Raw genomic sequence first — 16,644 nt, forward strand, 5'->3', positions numbered from 1 at the left:
CGTAACTGTGCCAGCGTTGCTGGGCGCCCGTGTCGCAGCACGGTGACACTCCACACTCCACACTCCAGAGCCGTCCTTCAGCACTGTGCAGTGGGGACGTGACGGCCTGTTCCCTCCCGCCCGGCCTTGACGGCTCCACAGACACCCTGCTCGCTGAGCCCAGGAGCTGGTCCCTGGCAGAGCCGCTCACAGAGCGACAGGGGCCAGGCTGCCAGCAGCCCAGTGGAACAAGTCAGCCCAGCAAACCAGACGACATTCGCCACCCCCGGACTCCAGAGCCAGGTGACCATGAGCAAAGACAGGGGAGGGCGTGGGGAGGGACTGACTCAGAGCCGTGGGCCATCGGCGGGCAGTCCCCTGGGAGGCGAGGTGCGGACAGAGGCCAGAATGAGCTCTGGAGTGAACACTGGAGAGAGGTTGGAGATGTAGCTGGAGGGGGTGGGAAAGAGGGCAATCAGGTGGGAGAATGTGCCAGAAAGCCGCCCAGGATAGGTCTGCAGGGGGCGTCTGGGTGTGCCCTGAAAGCACCAGGGCTGTCTAGGCAGTGGGAAGGGAGGCAGGGACAGAGGAAGGACTCCTGCACGGTCCAGCACGTGGCATGGCAGGACCCCGTGGAGAGCAACAGACTCCAGGCTCGCAGCAGAAGGCGACCGAAAGGAGGCAGTGCTTCACAGTGACGTCCCAGGAAGGGCGCTAAGGGGTTATTTTCGGCATCGACCGCCTACGGACCAAGGCATGGGAGTGCAGCAGTGCCTGCCTGTGGGGGTGGGGCTACCTGGGGTTCTGAGTACAGGGGACCTGAAGTGTAGCAGTGGGTGAGCTAGAAGATTCGGGCCTGATGTGCCCTGCATCACTGGGAGCTCTCGGAGCTCGTGCTGTGGGGGAGCAGGGAGGCAATTCCCGATCTCAGGGGCTTCAGAGACTAGACTGGCGTGCGGATGGAGCCCCAGGAAGAGGTGACGGTCACAGACTCACAGTCGGCGGGCTGTCTCCCTCTGGGTGGCACGGCTTCTTGGAGATCGCTGTAATAGGCTTCAAAATCTATATGAGGGGAAAAACAGGCCATGTCACGGAAAGCCACAGACTTCCCCAAAGTCCACACGACCCTCCTGACGGCACACACAGGCTGCCGGGGTCTGAGTCTCGAGTCCACACCCGGCTCCACGTGTGTCACCGCGTCACCGCGACAGCGGAGGCAGGTGTCTGCGTGTGTGGCTTTCCCGGGATATAAGCCAGCCGCTGGGTACAGGCTAAGGCCGGGACCCCACTCTCCAAACTCCCACTGTCCCTTCAGAGAGTGTCGCACCCCCTCCTCTCAGAAGGAAGCAGGGGACACAAGCATGTCCTGCTGCAGACATTACTGTTCTGTCCCCACGGTGTCCTGTCCTAGCAGCTGACCTGAGGCCATGGGGTCCTGGGGCAGGGTGGCACCTGCCGGACCACAGCCTAAGGAAAGCACAGTGTCAATGGTGACAGTGGGGAGGGACAATAAGGGACAGGCAGAGTCTGGGCCACAGCTTTGCTCCCTGACGACGAGCTCCTTTCTCAACTTTGGAGGCCCAGAAACCGTTTCTGGGCAGCCTGAAAACGAGCGATACCGTGAAGGGCCTGGTGCTGCAAAGGATAAGGGACGAGGGAGGCCGTGTGCACGGGCAGCTGTCAGAGCCTGGACAGGTTTGCGGGTGGGAGGAAGGCCCTGAGACCCTATGAGCATCCCACAAGCTGCCCCGATGTGACGGGACAGGAGCACTTACCAGAGGGGGTGGGGGACGGGCTCTGGGGGGACAACCTCCGAGGGGGGCTGGGTCCTGGGGAACGCCGGTCACCCACAGCAGGAACCCAGTGCCCGCTGACTGTGGGCGCCGAGGAGGGTTTCCTGGTGGCCGAGAGGACCGGCGGGGCCTGGGTCTGTGGTGACAGCTCCCGAGAAGACAGTGTGCCCATTGCGTGGGGTTCCAGCCGGCTTGGCTTCGCGGATGGTGGACTGGACTCTGGCAGCTTTGAAATCGCCCCCAGGCCAGCAGCGCCCAGCAGCCCCACTGTTCTGCAAGAGGGGACTTGAACAAACATGGAGCCGGGTGAGACGTTCAGACCAGAAAAACTATGTGGTTGAAAACAGTCTATGGGGGCATCTGGGGGGCCCAGTTAGTTGACTGAGTATCTGACTGTTAGTTTTGGTTTAGGTCATGGTCCTGAGGTCCTGGAATCGAGCCCCACACTGGGCTCTGCTCAGCAGGGAGTCTGCTTCTCCCTCTCCCTCTGCCCCCCACCTGCTTATGCCCCCCATAAATAAAATCTTTAAAAATAATAATAATAATAATAAATACAAAGGTCTACAGATTCCATCAGCATGCCATTTTAACAAACGTGACCGATCTCTGAAAAGGACGCGTCCCAGAAAATACTGGGGAGCGTGGGTTTCACCTGGAGGCAGGCCCACCACCCCCCGAGAAGCAGGAGGGCAGCCGGCGCCATAGCTCCCCCGGGATCTGCTTGCCACGGACTCCCCCTGCACCAGCATGCCTGGCACAGTTGTTCATGTCTACTCTAGACACTGTCTGGGAGTGTGGAGCCTCTGACCCTCCCTCACTTGTCCATGTCACACGTAACGACTCTAAAGAACGCTGGCATAATTACGAGAAAGGATGAACGACAAAGAGAAAACTTCTACAGATGTAACACGAGGACGTCTAGCTAGAGTGAGCTTGTCCTCACTGCTGTCACAGAGACGGCTTCTGTGACAAGAAAGGGAGACACATGGCCTTCGGACAGTCACTGGCTTGGCTGCAAGATTAACCACCTGGGGGTGGGGGGGTGCGGTTTGCCCCGGTTCCTCCCATGCATTCCCCACCGGCTTTGCTTCTGGAAAACCCAATTACGTTGGGAATGTGGGAACAGCTCCCCCGCAGAGAAGGGCACAATGGCCCCTATGTGTTCCTGCACCCCTCGCTGGGAGGTCCCCTGCGCTCAGAGCCCAAGTATGGAACCTTCGTGCGGCCCCGTGGGACAGATACAGAGTAAGTGTGGGCCTCTGAGGCCTTGGCACAAGCTGCTGCCCCCGGAGCCAGCCAAACCCAGCTCAGAAACAAAAGCTCCTCTGTCCATCATTCCCAGCCGTCTCTCTCATCACAGAGGCCACGGGTGAGAACCCCTCCCCCTCCTGGCTCGCACCCAGGCCATGTCCCGTCCCAGAGCTGGCACGTTCTCACACACCATCTCAAGTCACCTGGCCACTGCCCTGCGCAGCGCTGGGACCCACCCTTCCCACCCAAGAAAACCACCTCCTGGAGAAGGGTCTGAAATCACAGGTCTCAGAGCCGGGGCGGGGACTGGCCCCAAGGACAGCAGGAGCCGCGAGGGATGGAGGCAAGTTCTGGGTCGTGTGCAGGTGTCTGAGCCGCAGCGTTCGGGCATCTCCGTCTCCGTGAGCATAAAGGAGAGGGGCTGGAGAGCTCAGTGTGATGGGCGCAGCCAGGGACACTGGTCCGGGCGCCGCGGAGCCTGCGTATCCTCAGCAACCCTCGAACACCGAGTCCTCGCCTGGGTTAACAAAATGAAGGCGGCCGTGACCTTACCTTCCATTCGGGTCCTTTCGGTCGCGTTGACCAGGAAGAGGTCCCAGGAGTAAGACAGGGGGTGCCCCTCACCACACTCGTCACACTCGGCTCGAAGAGAAAGCTCCTCATTCCAGTTAACAAACACGTCCTTAAAGCTGACCCAGGAGATGTGGACGAACCTGTGCCGTGCGAACCCGATTGGGGATTTTAGGGAGAACACAGGACAGTCCAGCGGCCTCGCTCGTTTGTGCTAAGGGCGGGTCGGTGCCAGGGCCGGCGCGTCTGAGCACTGCGGGGCGGCCGAGCCCGCACCCAGCGCCCCCTGCTCCCCCCGGCACCACCTCATGACATGAGCCGGGTCCCAGGACACACACCCACCGAGCCTAGAGAGGGTGTGTGAGTCCTCCAGGTCACACAAAGCTCAGGGCAGAGCCTGGATGGCCCCCTGGCCCCACGGCCCCCTGACCCCAGCCCCACCTGCACTGTCCACGGAAGGGAGGTCCCCCAAGTGTTCAACGCCTCGGGGCTCCCTCTGACCAACCTAAGCCTCACCTGGACATCCCCCAATGGCCAGGTATGTTCTTCATGTCCCGCGGCCTCACCGCCCCCTGTGGTCTGGCCCCCCTACCCCACATGGGCAACCCTGCCGGCTCCCTCAGTCCCGTGGCCCCACAGCCAGGCTTTCTCACTGACTGGCATGTGCAGTTCCTTAGGGTGTTATGTGGTACCCTGGGATGGCCACCAAGGCCTGATTCACAGGACCTTCTGAGAGACTCAGCGGCCATCAGCAGGTCACTATGGGAGAGAGCCCCCCAAGGGCGCATGGGGGGCCAGCATCTCCCACATGAAGGCAGCATGCCCACACAAGTCTCAGACTGTGGCCTCCACATGTGGCTCCCAGTGCAGGAACCCTGGGTGGAGGGAACCCAGCACGTGGGGCCACGCAGGTTCCTCGAGGGGCCTCAGTGGGCCTGTCCCTCTGTGTGTGCATCTCCGTGTGTGAACATGTCTCCCTGTGGGGTGTGTGTGCGCCTGGTGGGTGGGGACGGGGTAGACTCAGGACAGAAGAGGCCCATCTGGCCCCCGGCCCCTCAGGACGTGGTCCGCAGCGGCCCAGATTGTGCCTGACCATACTGACCAACGCCCACCCCATACCTTTGCACGATGAAGGAGTATTTTTAAATAAAATCTTTATCTTGTGAGCAGCAGAATTACATAGTATGTTGTGTTTTTAGAATAAAAGCTTATTCTAATTAATACTAATTAATTGAGATTAATTAACCTAATTCATATCTAAAAATCTATTAAATATAATTATCTAAATTACGACCCGAGGTTTGTGGCCCTGTACTGACATTCCTTCACTTTCTTTTTTTAATATGTATATATATTTTTTACAGTAAGTTGCACACCCAGCATGGGGCTTGACTGCATGGCCCTGAGATCAGAAGTCACGCTGTATCAACCAAGCCAGCCTGGAACCTTGATTCCTGCACTTTTATGTTGGGAGCTTTCAGAAAGCGCAGGAGACCTGGGTCTGGCTGGAAGTGGAGAGGCACCTGTGCCCGCCTGCTGAGACGCATTTTTCACCACCTCAACCCTGAACCCCAAGGGTGGGGGTGGTCTCCACCAGAGGCATCTATCTGACCTCAGTGCCACAGCTTACGTCCTCTCCTTTGTGTTGGTCCTGGCCAGCCACAGCTAATTTTCTTCTTCCTCCAGGAAGCCTGCCAGAACCCACTCTTTCTCCACACTTTTAACCCTGAGCTGTTTTTACACAACTAGGCAAAGGTAACTGCCCAGACCACTTGCAGGGTTCGTGTATGGGAGCAGCCCTGCGTGCCCCAGTCCTCCAGGCATCCCACTTGTCCCCTTGGGGGCGTGTGGAACAGGTGCGGCTCATGCCAGCCTGTGTCCAGTGCAAGTCTCAGCGAGTCCCTCACTCAGATGCTGGCCTGGCCTCCCTGTTGCAGGTCTGCTTTGTGGCTGGAGCATGACCTTGCTCCCTGCGCTGCCCCACGTCACCACTGGCCCAGCCCCACGATGCCTGGAAGGCACTGCACAGAGGCCCCGAGATGCTTAGCCTCTGTCCAGTCTCAGCCCCAAGCCGGACAACAGACCCCTGTCTTGGGACAGCTGTCGGGACAGGCTCTGCCCCTGTGCCACCGGAGCACGGGCTCCGCTGCCTTCCCTGGCCAGCCCCGTTCCTCCTCAGCAGGCTCCGCTGGCTCCTACACCTGTCGGGCAGGGCACGGAAGGGCACGGCCCTTGGACCTGTCCTTCAGGGAACCAGGGGCAGGCGGTACCTGAGCACCGAGTCGGGGCGAGGAGACAGGAACACCTGCGCCTCTGAAGAATTCCGGCCGGCGCTGGACACCGTCAGCGTCACGACAAACTGATCATAGCTGTCGCTGAGAGAGTCCGCAGGGAAGGCAAGGGAGGGAGCCCCGGCATCCAGGCTGTGTGGCGAGGAGGCGGCGAAGCAGGAGTGTCCGGGGCTGCTGGCCACGGTGCATTTCCAGTGATAGCTGCAGGAGAAGGCACCACGGGGCTGAACGCACCTGCCCCAGCAGTCAGGTGACCACCCCGGCTACTAACGGGGCTTTCCTGGGGCCCCAGGGGAGCAGACAGGCCGGGGGATGTCTCCCTTCTCTCTGACGGAGGTGGGATGGGCGGTTCCAAGGCTGGAGCAGGGCTGCCAAGGTCAGGGGCCAGGCCCCGCCTCACCCAGCTCATGGGCTTGGGGCCCTGCTCTGGCCCCACGCATGCTACTTCCCACTCCCTCTGGCACCTCTGCAGCCCCCAAGAAGTGCACGGCCTCTGACCCTGGGAAGGCCAAGGCTTCGAGGCCTGCCCATCCCAGAGCAGGAGGACAGGCCAGGAGATGAGTACCAGGCATCTCCCCTATGCCGTGCTCTGCCTTGTGACAGTCGCTCAACAATCAGGAAGCCAGCCCCAACCCCGGCCAGGACAGGTCCTCTGGGGGACACATGGAGATAAGCAGCCCCACCGGGAGGTGCGTAAGGAGGAGGTACAGGCTCCCCACACAGCAACCCGAAGTCCACACCACAGCTCACCCCTCCGAGTTCACTTCCCAAGCTGCACTGTGAGTGACCTGGACCCAGGCACCGGTTCTAAGCCTCCCTGTTTCCAGAGTCTGTAGGAGCTTTTTTGGCACCGGTCCAGCTCAGGCCCTTGGGGGAGCAAACCTCCTCCTGGGCTGGGTGGAAACTGTCCCCCCTCCCCGGGAGCGGACTCTGCCCGTCTCTGCAGACACACACTGGGCTCCTGCTGCAGGCACCACGCGGGGCTCTCGGGGAGGGTCCACAAGGAACAAGGTCCCGCTCTGTCTCCCGCGGCCAGGGCATGGGGGCAGCGTGTGTGTTGTTCAGAGCACGTGCGTGTGACCCACAAGTCCAGCAGGCCGCCTCTCGCCTCCACCAACAGCCATGCTAGGGACTCAGCAGCTGTCCACTCTCACTATTCAGAAATACCCGCGGACGACCCACTCTGCGCCGGGCACAGGGACATGCCAAGGCACGGCCCTGCCCACTGGTGTGAACATGCCAGCAGGGATGAAGGACTGTGGGATGTCATGGGAGTGGGGGCTCTGGAAGAAGACACCACAGAGTCAGCACGGGACGGTCATCACCGCGGGGTCATCGGAAGCCTCCCCGGGCGTGTGATGTCCGAGCGCAGATGAAAGGGGGGGCAGGGCAGTGAAGGGGCTCTCACAGACTCCGTCCACCTGCTCCGTGAAGACTGGCCTGAATGCTGGGAAGGACCCCTCCGTCAGCAGAGACGGGAGGCCACCCGGGGACCAGGCTGGAGACGGCGGGACACCCAGCCTGGAGGCCAAGAGCAGTGCGGACACAGGATGCTTGCTGGAGGCGACTGTCACACGGATCGGGTCCCATCAGGAAATCAGGTGAGGCCACCAGGGAGGGCGTGTGGATGGGGAGGGGGACCAAGGCCTGAGTGGGGGACCTCCAGCAGCGTGGGAAGAGGGGCACGCGGAGCTCAAGTCCCCCCTTCGTCAGAGCAAGAACATCAGTCACAGAGTAATGTGTTTGCCAAGGACTGAGGGGTCCCGCTACGATGTGGAGACCCAACGCCCTGTGTGACAGGATGATGACAGGGGCCTTGGGAGGGGTTAGGTCAAGGAGATGGAGCCTCCAGGAAGGAACAGATGGCGTGCCTATGGCGGAGGTCCCGGCACCCCCTCCCCGCCCGCCCCGTGAGGACGCCGCGAGAAGAACCAGCTAGGAACCAGGAGGCAGGTGGTCCCAGACACCGAACGGCCGGCCCTCCCTCCACCTGCTGGCCTCCAGTCCACAGGAAGCCGTGTCCGCTGCCTGTGAGCTCCGCAGCGCACGCACTGACACACGGCAGCCTCACTTCTCAAACACCGATGTCCAGCGCTACTCCCATCTGAGTGATAGCCGTCTCCCCATCTCCCGTATGTTCGGCTCCCGGGGGAGATGTCAGTGGGACTCCCGAGTGCTCACCTGAGGACGGCCCCCGGGTGGTCTGGGTCGTAGGACTGGGAGCCCGTGAGGACGACAGGAAACGAGGGGACTCTGGAGAGGAACAGGTGCGTGCCCTCGGAGATGACGCTGACGGGGGCCCGGGCTCGCACCTCCACTGCCACACTGTAGCTGCTGTGCACCACGCTGCCTACCACCCGGACCTGGAACGCAGTGACAAGGGGGCGTCACCCAGGGGACTGGGCAGGAGGCGTGCTGGGGCCAGACACCCTCTGATGCTGCAAGGAGACTGGGGCACCCGGTCGGCTCCACTAGTGGAGCGTGCGACTCTTGATCTCGAGGTCGTGAGTTCGAGCCCCACCTTGGGTGTAGAGATGACTTTGAAGCAAATAAGTAAGTTCAAAAACAAGATAACGCTGGAAGAAAACTGTGAATGTAAGCGTGCCGCCAGCTCCGACAGTGCCTCATCAAGACGCTCCATTATTCTGATACCCACCAGTCACCTGTGTCAGAGACCGCCTACTGTGTGCCAGTGCAGCCAAGGTGGCTGGGGCAGGGGCGGGCGGGGACATGTACTCACGTCTGGGGGCACACAGAGCTGCGACTCCCCAGGTACACCTTTGATGACATGGTCCCGGTCATCAGCACACGGGCCAGCTGCCAAGCCTGCTCCGCCGTCAGGAAGCTTGTCCTCGGTCTTGGATGACATTAGCTGGCCTTCTGTAAGCTACATTTCTGGGGCACCTGGCTGGCTCAGGCGGCGAAGCAGCTGACTCTTGATTTCGGCTCAGGTCATGATCTCAGGATCGTGAGATTGAGCCCCGTAGGGCTGCACACGGCGGGGCGTCTGCTTCAGACTCTCCCTCTGCCCCTCCCCCTGCTCCTGTTCTCTCTCAAATAAAATCTCAAAAAAAAAAAAACAAACTACATTTCTAGCAACAGAAATGAAGCAACGTAAATGAACTGTAAGACAATGATTCTGAAACTCGGGAATACTGGAACATTTTGTAAACCACCATTCAAAGGCTCTTTGAGAATGTGACACAATCTGGAACAACAGTGTCACACTTGCTGCTCTTTTCGTGGGTCTGGGCCTGGTTCTTTGTGACCTCCTTCAGAAAGGCACCCGAGGTTCCCTGCTGGCGGCTCTCCCATTTGGGGCCCCGAAAGCCATCGACCGACTGTGTGATCCCACGCCCACCAACATCTCTATCTCTGCTCAGCCCCTCCTGCCGCCGGAGGAACCATCAGGAATGTCCAAAGATGGGGACGTGCAGGGGCGCTGCTGGTCAGCATGGCAGTGACAGCAGGAGGTCTGCACATCGGAGGGTATGACCCCCGGAGGCAATGTGAGGACAAGCTCAGACATCAGGGCAGGTCCCATGACCACTCTTTCCACATGGGCAGGACAAGTGCCGCAACCACACTGTCCAGAGTCTGGGGGAAAGGAGCCCTCGCCACCTTCGCACAGGCTACCGGCACATGGTCTCACCGATCGTGTCCATGCCCACATTCGCACACCTTACCCAGCTGCATGCACTTGCTCAGAACCAGTGGATCGAAGGGAAACCCCATGGGCTGTCGTGTCCTTTTCTCTTTTTGCCAGGTCACATGGCACTAGTGACCTTACGCAGTATGAACCAGACCCCGCAGGAATAGCCATTTCTAACAAAACTGACAACACCATCTGGGGTCTGCCAAGTTTGGGGCCAGACCAGACAGGTGGCCTCTCGGCAAGGCTGGGCAGACGCCTGCCTCAGACACACTCCACCACCCCATTCGTGCCCAGCTGGGACACTGGCGGTTAGCCTGGTAACACGGTCCAGTGGACCTCACAGGATCTGCTCTGGCCCTGTCAGTCCAGCTGAAATCTACCCTTCCAAGAGTCACTTCCCAGGTTCCTCAGCGACAAGGAGAGCTCAGGGGCAGTCACGGAAACCGGACACCTACTCGCCGCTGCCCAAGCGACATTGAACATGAAGATGTTAAGCTGTGTTAAACTAAAAAACAACGCAGACCATTATGGGAACAAGTGTTATTTGTTTGTTTAAACTATAACTAATAAAACGTTTCCACTATTTTAAAATTTAAGGAAAACTAGTGACACAGATCCTTATGATGCTTAATACAGACGGACCAAACCTCGCCTCCTTGTCTGGCTCCTTCCCCTGCCCCAGCCCCAAAACACAAGGGCTGCCGGCCCTCCCTTCTCCCTCACTGCTCCCGGCCTCCGCCCAGAGACCCAGCACACTGCTCCCCTCCCCCACATCCACTGCCCTCCCTCCAACATTGCCATCACGGCCCCCTGATCGCTCCATCTCTGCCTTCCCCTGGTCTTCAGAAGAACCTCCTACTCATGTGTTTAGCCCCGTGTTCCCCCATCCACCCCCACAAACCCTGCGTGCTTCTAGGGGACTGTCCTGGCCTCTGCCATTCTGGAACCCTCTCCTGACCTGTCGCGCTGCAGGGCTCACAGCCACCCCTCCCTGGGAGGTGGTGAGCTCCCCGGGGAACTCTGAGACAGCAGGAAAACGCAGGCTGGTCTCTACCTGCAAACAGACTCTGCTCCATGAGGCCAACTCTTCTAGAAAGGACCATGACATATTTTCACCATTTTTCCAGCCAAAATACAGCAAGTGCCAGCAGCAGCCCGGTCCGCAGGGTGTCCTCCTGGACTCTGCGGTCTGACTAACATGCCCTCCCGTTCCAGGCGGGACGCTCTGTGACGACACAGACACTCCCTGATATTTCGGGACTACCTCAGCGACACCATCAAAGCACATGCTCAGGAAGCTTCTGCTGAAAGAACGAGATTTTCACGATGACTTTCCTGCGTTTGGACACACAACTTGCTCTCTGAGAGGTGCTAAGCATTTCTCGGCAGCCCAGCCCACGTGTTGTGACGACCATCATTATCTCAGGTACAACAGGTTGGAGGGACAGGGCTGAGCTCCTACTCCGGGGCTGATGGGACAAATGTCTTCGGACCACCTACCCTGGCAAGAGCAGTGTAGTTGCCGGGCGCCAGGAAGTAGCTGGGGACAGTGACTGTCTGCCTGTGCGTGCTGACGGTGGGGGGCAGGGCCACCGGCCACCCCTGGGAGTTCCAGAAGGTCCAGGTGTAGGAGAGGCCTTGGGAGATGTCACAGAGGATTGCAGACTCAAATGTCACGGCCAGGGTCAGAGGCTGAGACCGCCACACCTGCGGGTTAGAGAGAAAGGTCTCGAAATGTCCGTTATGCTTGATGCCACAGAGAAGCATCTGGTGGCTCTGCGGGTTAAGTGCTTGACTCTTAATTTCCGTTTGCGTTACGATCACAGGGCCATGAGATCGAGCCCCACATCAGGCTCCACTCTCAGCAGGGACCCTTCTTGGGATTCTCTCTCCCTCCCTCTGCCCCTCCCCTGCTCATGTTCTCTCTCTTTAAAATAAATACGTCTTTTTAAAAAACCATTTTATTTATTTATTTTTCAAGATTGTATTTATTTATTTGACATAGAGAGACACAGCGAGAGAGGGAACAAGCACAAAAGCTTCCTTGCAGGACAGTTTAATGAAAATCTCCCACAACAAAGGGAAAAGGGTAAATGTCTAGAAGGAGTTGGGAAATGAGATTTTAAAACCGGTATTCCTTAACACTAGAAGTGGACTTTGGCCTTCCTTAAGTGTGTCCAGGGGCACAGTGGGGCTCTCTTGCTGCGTTCCAAATGATTTCCTCCTTCCCTTACACTTCCAGAAAATGTGTACAAGAAAAAATATTATAAAGAAAAAATGGACTCATCGGTGTTGGTTCCTTTGTTTCAAGAATGAAAAACACTTGAGTCCTTCTCTTTAGAACAGAACCCCGGGTCACATCACCAGTAACAGTCTGGACCACATGCCGCAGACGACACCCCTGGACCATGTCTAACCAGGGACAGGCCACATCCGGTGCCTCAACCTGAGAGCAGAGTCACGATTTAAATGCAGTCTGCTCTCCTGGTTCCTGGCCATCCCGTCTCCATGGTAGGGTCCTCTGACGTTCTGTCCATCCCCCCGACCCGGAAAGCCCACTGTCCGTGCACACACACAGGTGTGTGCTGGCCTAATGGGGCCTCGGGTCCTGCTTGTAAGGGGCCGTCCCCATCCTGCAGGAGCCATGTGGCAGGAGCGATCCAGACCTTGCCCTGGGGGCTCTTCTGTGGGTCCCCCGATCCCCGCCACCTCTTCCCCGGTGGGAGGTACCTGACCCTGGACCCTGGTCGGAGGCCCAGCGTGCAGTCTGGAAATGCAGCCAAGTCACAGCTTGGATTTCCATGTGTCACAGACACTTCTGCCCTGACATGGGAAATCTGCTCTAACTTAGAGGAACAAAAGAAGTAAAACGCCACCGTCCTCCTAACCCACAGTGGGTGTGCCCTCCTTCTCCTAACCCACAGTGCATGCTTGGGAAGGGACCAATCGTGTCTTTTTGGCTGTTGACTTCACAGGAATCCAAACATTCCTTTCTCCTGAAAATGCTTGAGTGCTTGGCACAAGCTATTTCTTTTTTTTAAAAGAAAATTCATTTATTTGAGAGACAGAGAGCAGGAGAGAGAGAGCACAAGCAGGGGAGCGGCAGGCAGAGAGAGAAGCAGGCTCCCACTGAGCAGAGTCCAATGCAGGGCTCGATCCCAGGACCCCGGGACCATGACCTGAGCGGGAAGCAGAGGGCTAACCACTGAGCCGCCCAGGCCTGCACAAGCGATTTCTAAACAGCCCCTCAAAGCAGGCCAAACCGAACACCAGAGCGATGAAGGCCAATAAGACCCCTTAAAGGCCAGGACGAGGCCCTCCCCCCGCTATCCCCCCAACCTTGCCAGGGCCCTCAGAAGCCCCAAGAGGCGCCCCCCTGGTGTCTGTTCCCCAAAATCCCGCTGTTCCCAGGCCCAGTCTACCTGCACCTTCCCAGGCCCCATGTTCCGCACGGGGGGCGGCTGGCAGGGCTCCCGCACAATGAACAGTTGCTTTCGCAGGGAGGCGGCGCTGACATCATTAAAGGCAAGGGCCTGGACAGTGAACTCTCCTTCCCTGCAAGGTCCACAGCACACAGGAATGCAAACACCCAGCCCACCAGGCGTCTGCCTCTCCCACCCCCTTCGTAACAGTCTCCACCACGTCACTGTGGGACCCGACCGCCAGACAGCCCACCCGTCAGCACAGAGGGCGTCTGCTCATGAGGCTGGTCCGCAGGGGCCATCTGCTGCCTAGTTAACACACCAGCTGCCCGCCCAGTGCAGGGCAAGCCAGACGCCCAGCTCCCAGACTGATGTCACCTGCTGACGGAGAAACAGTTGTTCCGTGGGGACAGATCCCGGTGGCCATGGCCTGGCCCATCTGTGCCCCACGGCGTGACCCTCCATGTGATGGGCACCCTGGCCCCTCACCCGGAAAGTGGGCATGATCTTCCCGCTCTGCTCCCTGAGCCACAGGACCAGAGTGCCACCTGCTGTCATGGTGTGTCCCTAAGGAGGGTGGGTCCTGCTTACCCCAGTGCAGGCTGTGGGGTCCCCCTCAGGGTCCAGGTGGTTGGGGACCCCTGGGACACTCCAAAGATGAGGCAGGGGTGTGAAGCAGTGCGTGTCCATCCCGGAGCCACAGAGCACATCCCCAGGTCTGGGGCCCAGGTGTGCCCCTGGGGGAGCCTGCCCAGGCGCCCCTGATCAACTCCTTCCTCCCGTGAACACCCACCTCCCATGGAGGAGGCACACAGGGAGAGCTCGCATCGGGCCGTTCGGGCATGTCCTTGTGGGTGGCGAGGCCATGGGGGCTCTCGAGGAAGTCCCACACTCAGGGAGGTCGGCTGTCTTTCCCTGCTGCTGCTGGCCACACAGGCCTCGCTTCTGGGCCCTTCTGCATCTGTCACTACTTCATTACGGCAGCGTAAACAGTGCCATGCCAGCCAGAGGCCCAGCTTCACCCAGAGGTCTGCACAGCCTGGGCAATCCAGGGTAGGGCTCACCCCCCGCCGAACAGCAGCGGCCCGGAGGCTCAGGCTCAGACCTGGCCTGCCTGCCCTTCACCATTCCCCTAACCTTGACAGTGGAAATCCTACGGTTTGTCTTGGTGGTTTCCTGTGGACACGCCCGCCTCCCCCAGGCAGGCCCAGCAGTGCTTGGATCTCCATAATGCTTCCTTCCAGGTAAACAGCAGGTGCTCAGTAAATGCCAAATGAAAGGACACAGCCCAAGCTCTTCAGCAGACAGTGAGCCCCTGGCAGTCCTTCTGGCACCTTCTACCTCTATCTGCGCCCCCACCCCTCATCTCACGGCTCTGTCCCTGCCTCCTGGTGCTCATAGTGACTGTTTTCCTGCCTGCCGGCCCCAGGCCCCGGACCGTGAGCTCCTGGACAGCAGGCTTATCTGACTCTCCTTGGTATCTGCCAACTGCACGTACTGCCAGGTCGGCTGTGGAGAACGAGGGGCTCACGCCTCACAAAGGCCCTTCCAGCCGCCACCACAGAGCTGTGCCTGTGACCGAGCCGCTCACCTGCTATAGGTGTGACTGGCTAAATGGTCCCCCGGGCCCACGATGCCATCCCCAAAGTCCCAGAGGAAAGTGACGTCGGTGCCGAAGTTGAGCCTGAACTCAAATGTCACACTGGTGTTCAGCAGAGCTGAGGAGGGGGACGCGAGCCGATTGACAACAATTCTCCTCTGCGTCCTGATGCGGCGGGGCTCCGAGGCCACGCTGCCCAGCCCGTTGGTGGCCCGCACCGTCACGTTGTACCTGCGGGAGGACCGCCAAGGGGGCAGGAAGGGCAGGTGGGGGACAAGAGCGGGTCAGAGGTAGAGAGCAGCCTCGAGAAAGGTGGGGGGAGGGGCGCCTGGGTGGCCCAGTGGGTTAAGCTCAGGTCATGATCTCAGGGTCCTGGGATCTAGTCCCGAGTCAGGCTCTCTGCTCAGCAGGGAGCCTGCTCCCCCCCTCTCTCTGCCTGCCTCTCTGTCTACTTATGATCTCTGTCAAATAAATAAATAAAACCTTAAAAAAAAAAAAGAAAGAAAGAAAGGTTGGGGGAGGGGGCATTTTCATCTGCAGGCACCCCAGCCCCCACGGTTCCCCACTCACTGGGAGAGGTAGTGGGACAGTGGGACCACCCCTCGTCTTCGTGTCAGTCATGTGCAGAGCGGCAGGAGCAGCACTGGGATGGGGGCTTGGCTGGGGACTGACTTAGGTGGAGAAGGTGGGATCTGATCCCGGAACCGCTGGTTCCAAAGCCGCACGCCCACCCCTAGCTTAGGCGGGAGGGACTCCGTCATCCTTTAGCCTTCCCCATGTGCCCCTCCGGTCCGCAGCGGTGTCCGAAATCATAGCAGCGGCAGTGGGGGAGTCTGTAGGCGAGCTGCGGGCAAGCTTCCTGCGGCCGCCTGTTGTGATGCCTGTGCACTCACCACTGAGGGGTGCTGAGTCTTTTCTTAATGCTTCTGGACGTTGTCCTCACGGCTGGACCTTCTCCAAATGACCACATGAACTCCAGGGGGGTCGTTTCCTCGGTAACAGCCATAAAAGTGATGTGGGTGTCGGTGGCAAACACGGTTCCGTTTGTGTAGACAGAGACGGCTGTGAGAGTGGGGGAGGGAGAGAAGAGTCGGTGCGGAGGTCGGGGCCCTGCAGGGACGCCAGCTCCCTCACACCCTCACCTCCCACACAGGGCGCCAGGAGGGACGGTCCCCATCCCACATGGAGGGCTGCAGTGGGAACCCCCTGGGCGACTCTGGCCCCAGATCAAAGGCCAGTGAAGCCGTAGCTCATAAAGTGAAAGCGACCACCTGCAAGCTCTCCCCAAAGAGCACGGGTCGGGACCGGGGCAGGGGGAGGCTTCTACCCACCCCACAGCTTCAGGCCGAAGCCTTGACACGTGTGGTTTCTAGACAGCACTAGAACGAACCGCAGGGGAGCGCAGAGCTGGCTCGAGGGCCAACGCGAACTCTCAGCAGAGCTCAGCAGAGCACCAGGCGACCTCCGGGGCCCTACCCAGCCAGACTCGGAGGGAGGACATACGCTGCATGTGATACCGGATGGTCATGCGGCCCCACGCCCGGCCGCCCCCCGCTGGGCTCTGAGATGTGAAGGTCACGTTGCTTGAGGGACCGGCTGGAAATCGATGCGAGACAACGGAGCCTGAACAGACGACAAAACACAACGAACACATGTGAGGGCCGGAAGGGCCATGCCTCCGTCTCACGTGGTGGATGACCAGGATTTTCCATTGTTTACTCTCCGCCTCTGAGTTCCGGCGACGTTCAACTTCTGATGAGGGAGCCTGGAGGTCGGACAGGCCCGTGGGCCATGGGCCTTGTCCGGAACGTCTCTCACAACACTGTTCGGTGTTTGCTGCTCCTGAGAGCGGCTGTGCTCGGGGCGGGCGTGTTCATCCGTTGCTGGACGGCCTTGTGTTGAAGGATCTCCCCGATAGGCTCACTAAGGGCTGTCTTACTGCACAAGGCCCTCAACGGGGCCCTGGGTGAGCCTCGGGCTGGTGACCCCACGGATACGCAATGCAAAGTGCCGCACATATAGGACAGGAGCACACGTGTGTGTGTGCATGTGTGTGTGCACATGGGCGTGTGTGCGTGGGCAT

The 16,644-nt window shown here is 59.5% G+C and overlaps 1 protein-coding gene across 19 annotated transcripts in view; it reads right to left on the reverse strand.

Annotated features, from left to right (window-relative positions):
• PKD1L1 (polycystin 1 like 1, transient receptor potential channel interacting) overlaps window positions 1–16,644 on the reverse strand; it is a 104,370-nt gene that overhangs the window by 67,769 nt on the left and 19,957 nt on the right. For 18 of the 19 annotated variants that reach the window (XR_014301080.1, XR_014301081.1, XM_082692730.1 and 15 more), the window contains 10 exons: window positions 16,038–16,184; window positions 15,455–15,623; window positions 14,553–14,792; window positions 12,962–13,094; window positions 11,040–11,246; window positions 8,066–8,247; window positions 5,864–6,085; window positions 3,576–3,736; window positions 1,755–2,057; window positions 976–1,041 (listed from right to left, as the gene is read on the reverse strand). Coding sequence is in view for 17 of the 19 variants with exons in the window: in XM_082692730.1 (XP_082548856.1) it covers window positions 976–1,041; window positions 1,755–2,057; window positions 3,576–3,736; window positions 5,864–6,085; window positions 8,066–8,247; window positions 11,040–11,246; window positions 12,962–13,094; window positions 14,553–14,792; window positions 15,455–15,623; window positions 16,038–16,184 (1,830 nt within the window). In the remaining 2 variants the exon portion in view is untranslated. The remainder of the gene's footprint in view (window positions 1–975; window positions 1,042–1,754; window positions 2,058–3,575; window positions 3,737–5,863; window positions 6,086–8,065; window positions 8,248–11,039; window positions 11,247–12,961; window positions 13,095–14,552; window positions 14,793–15,454; window positions 15,624–16,037; window positions 16,185–16,644) is intronic. The other variant, XM_082692729.1, reaches the window with a different exon arrangement.

This window comes from Mustela nivalis, assembly GCF_964662115.1.
Source record: "Mustela nivalis genome assembly, chromosome: 12".
In the NCBI taxonomy this organism is placed as follows: Eukaryota; Metazoa; Chordata; class Mammalia; order Carnivora; family Mustelidae; genus Mustela; species Mustela nivalis.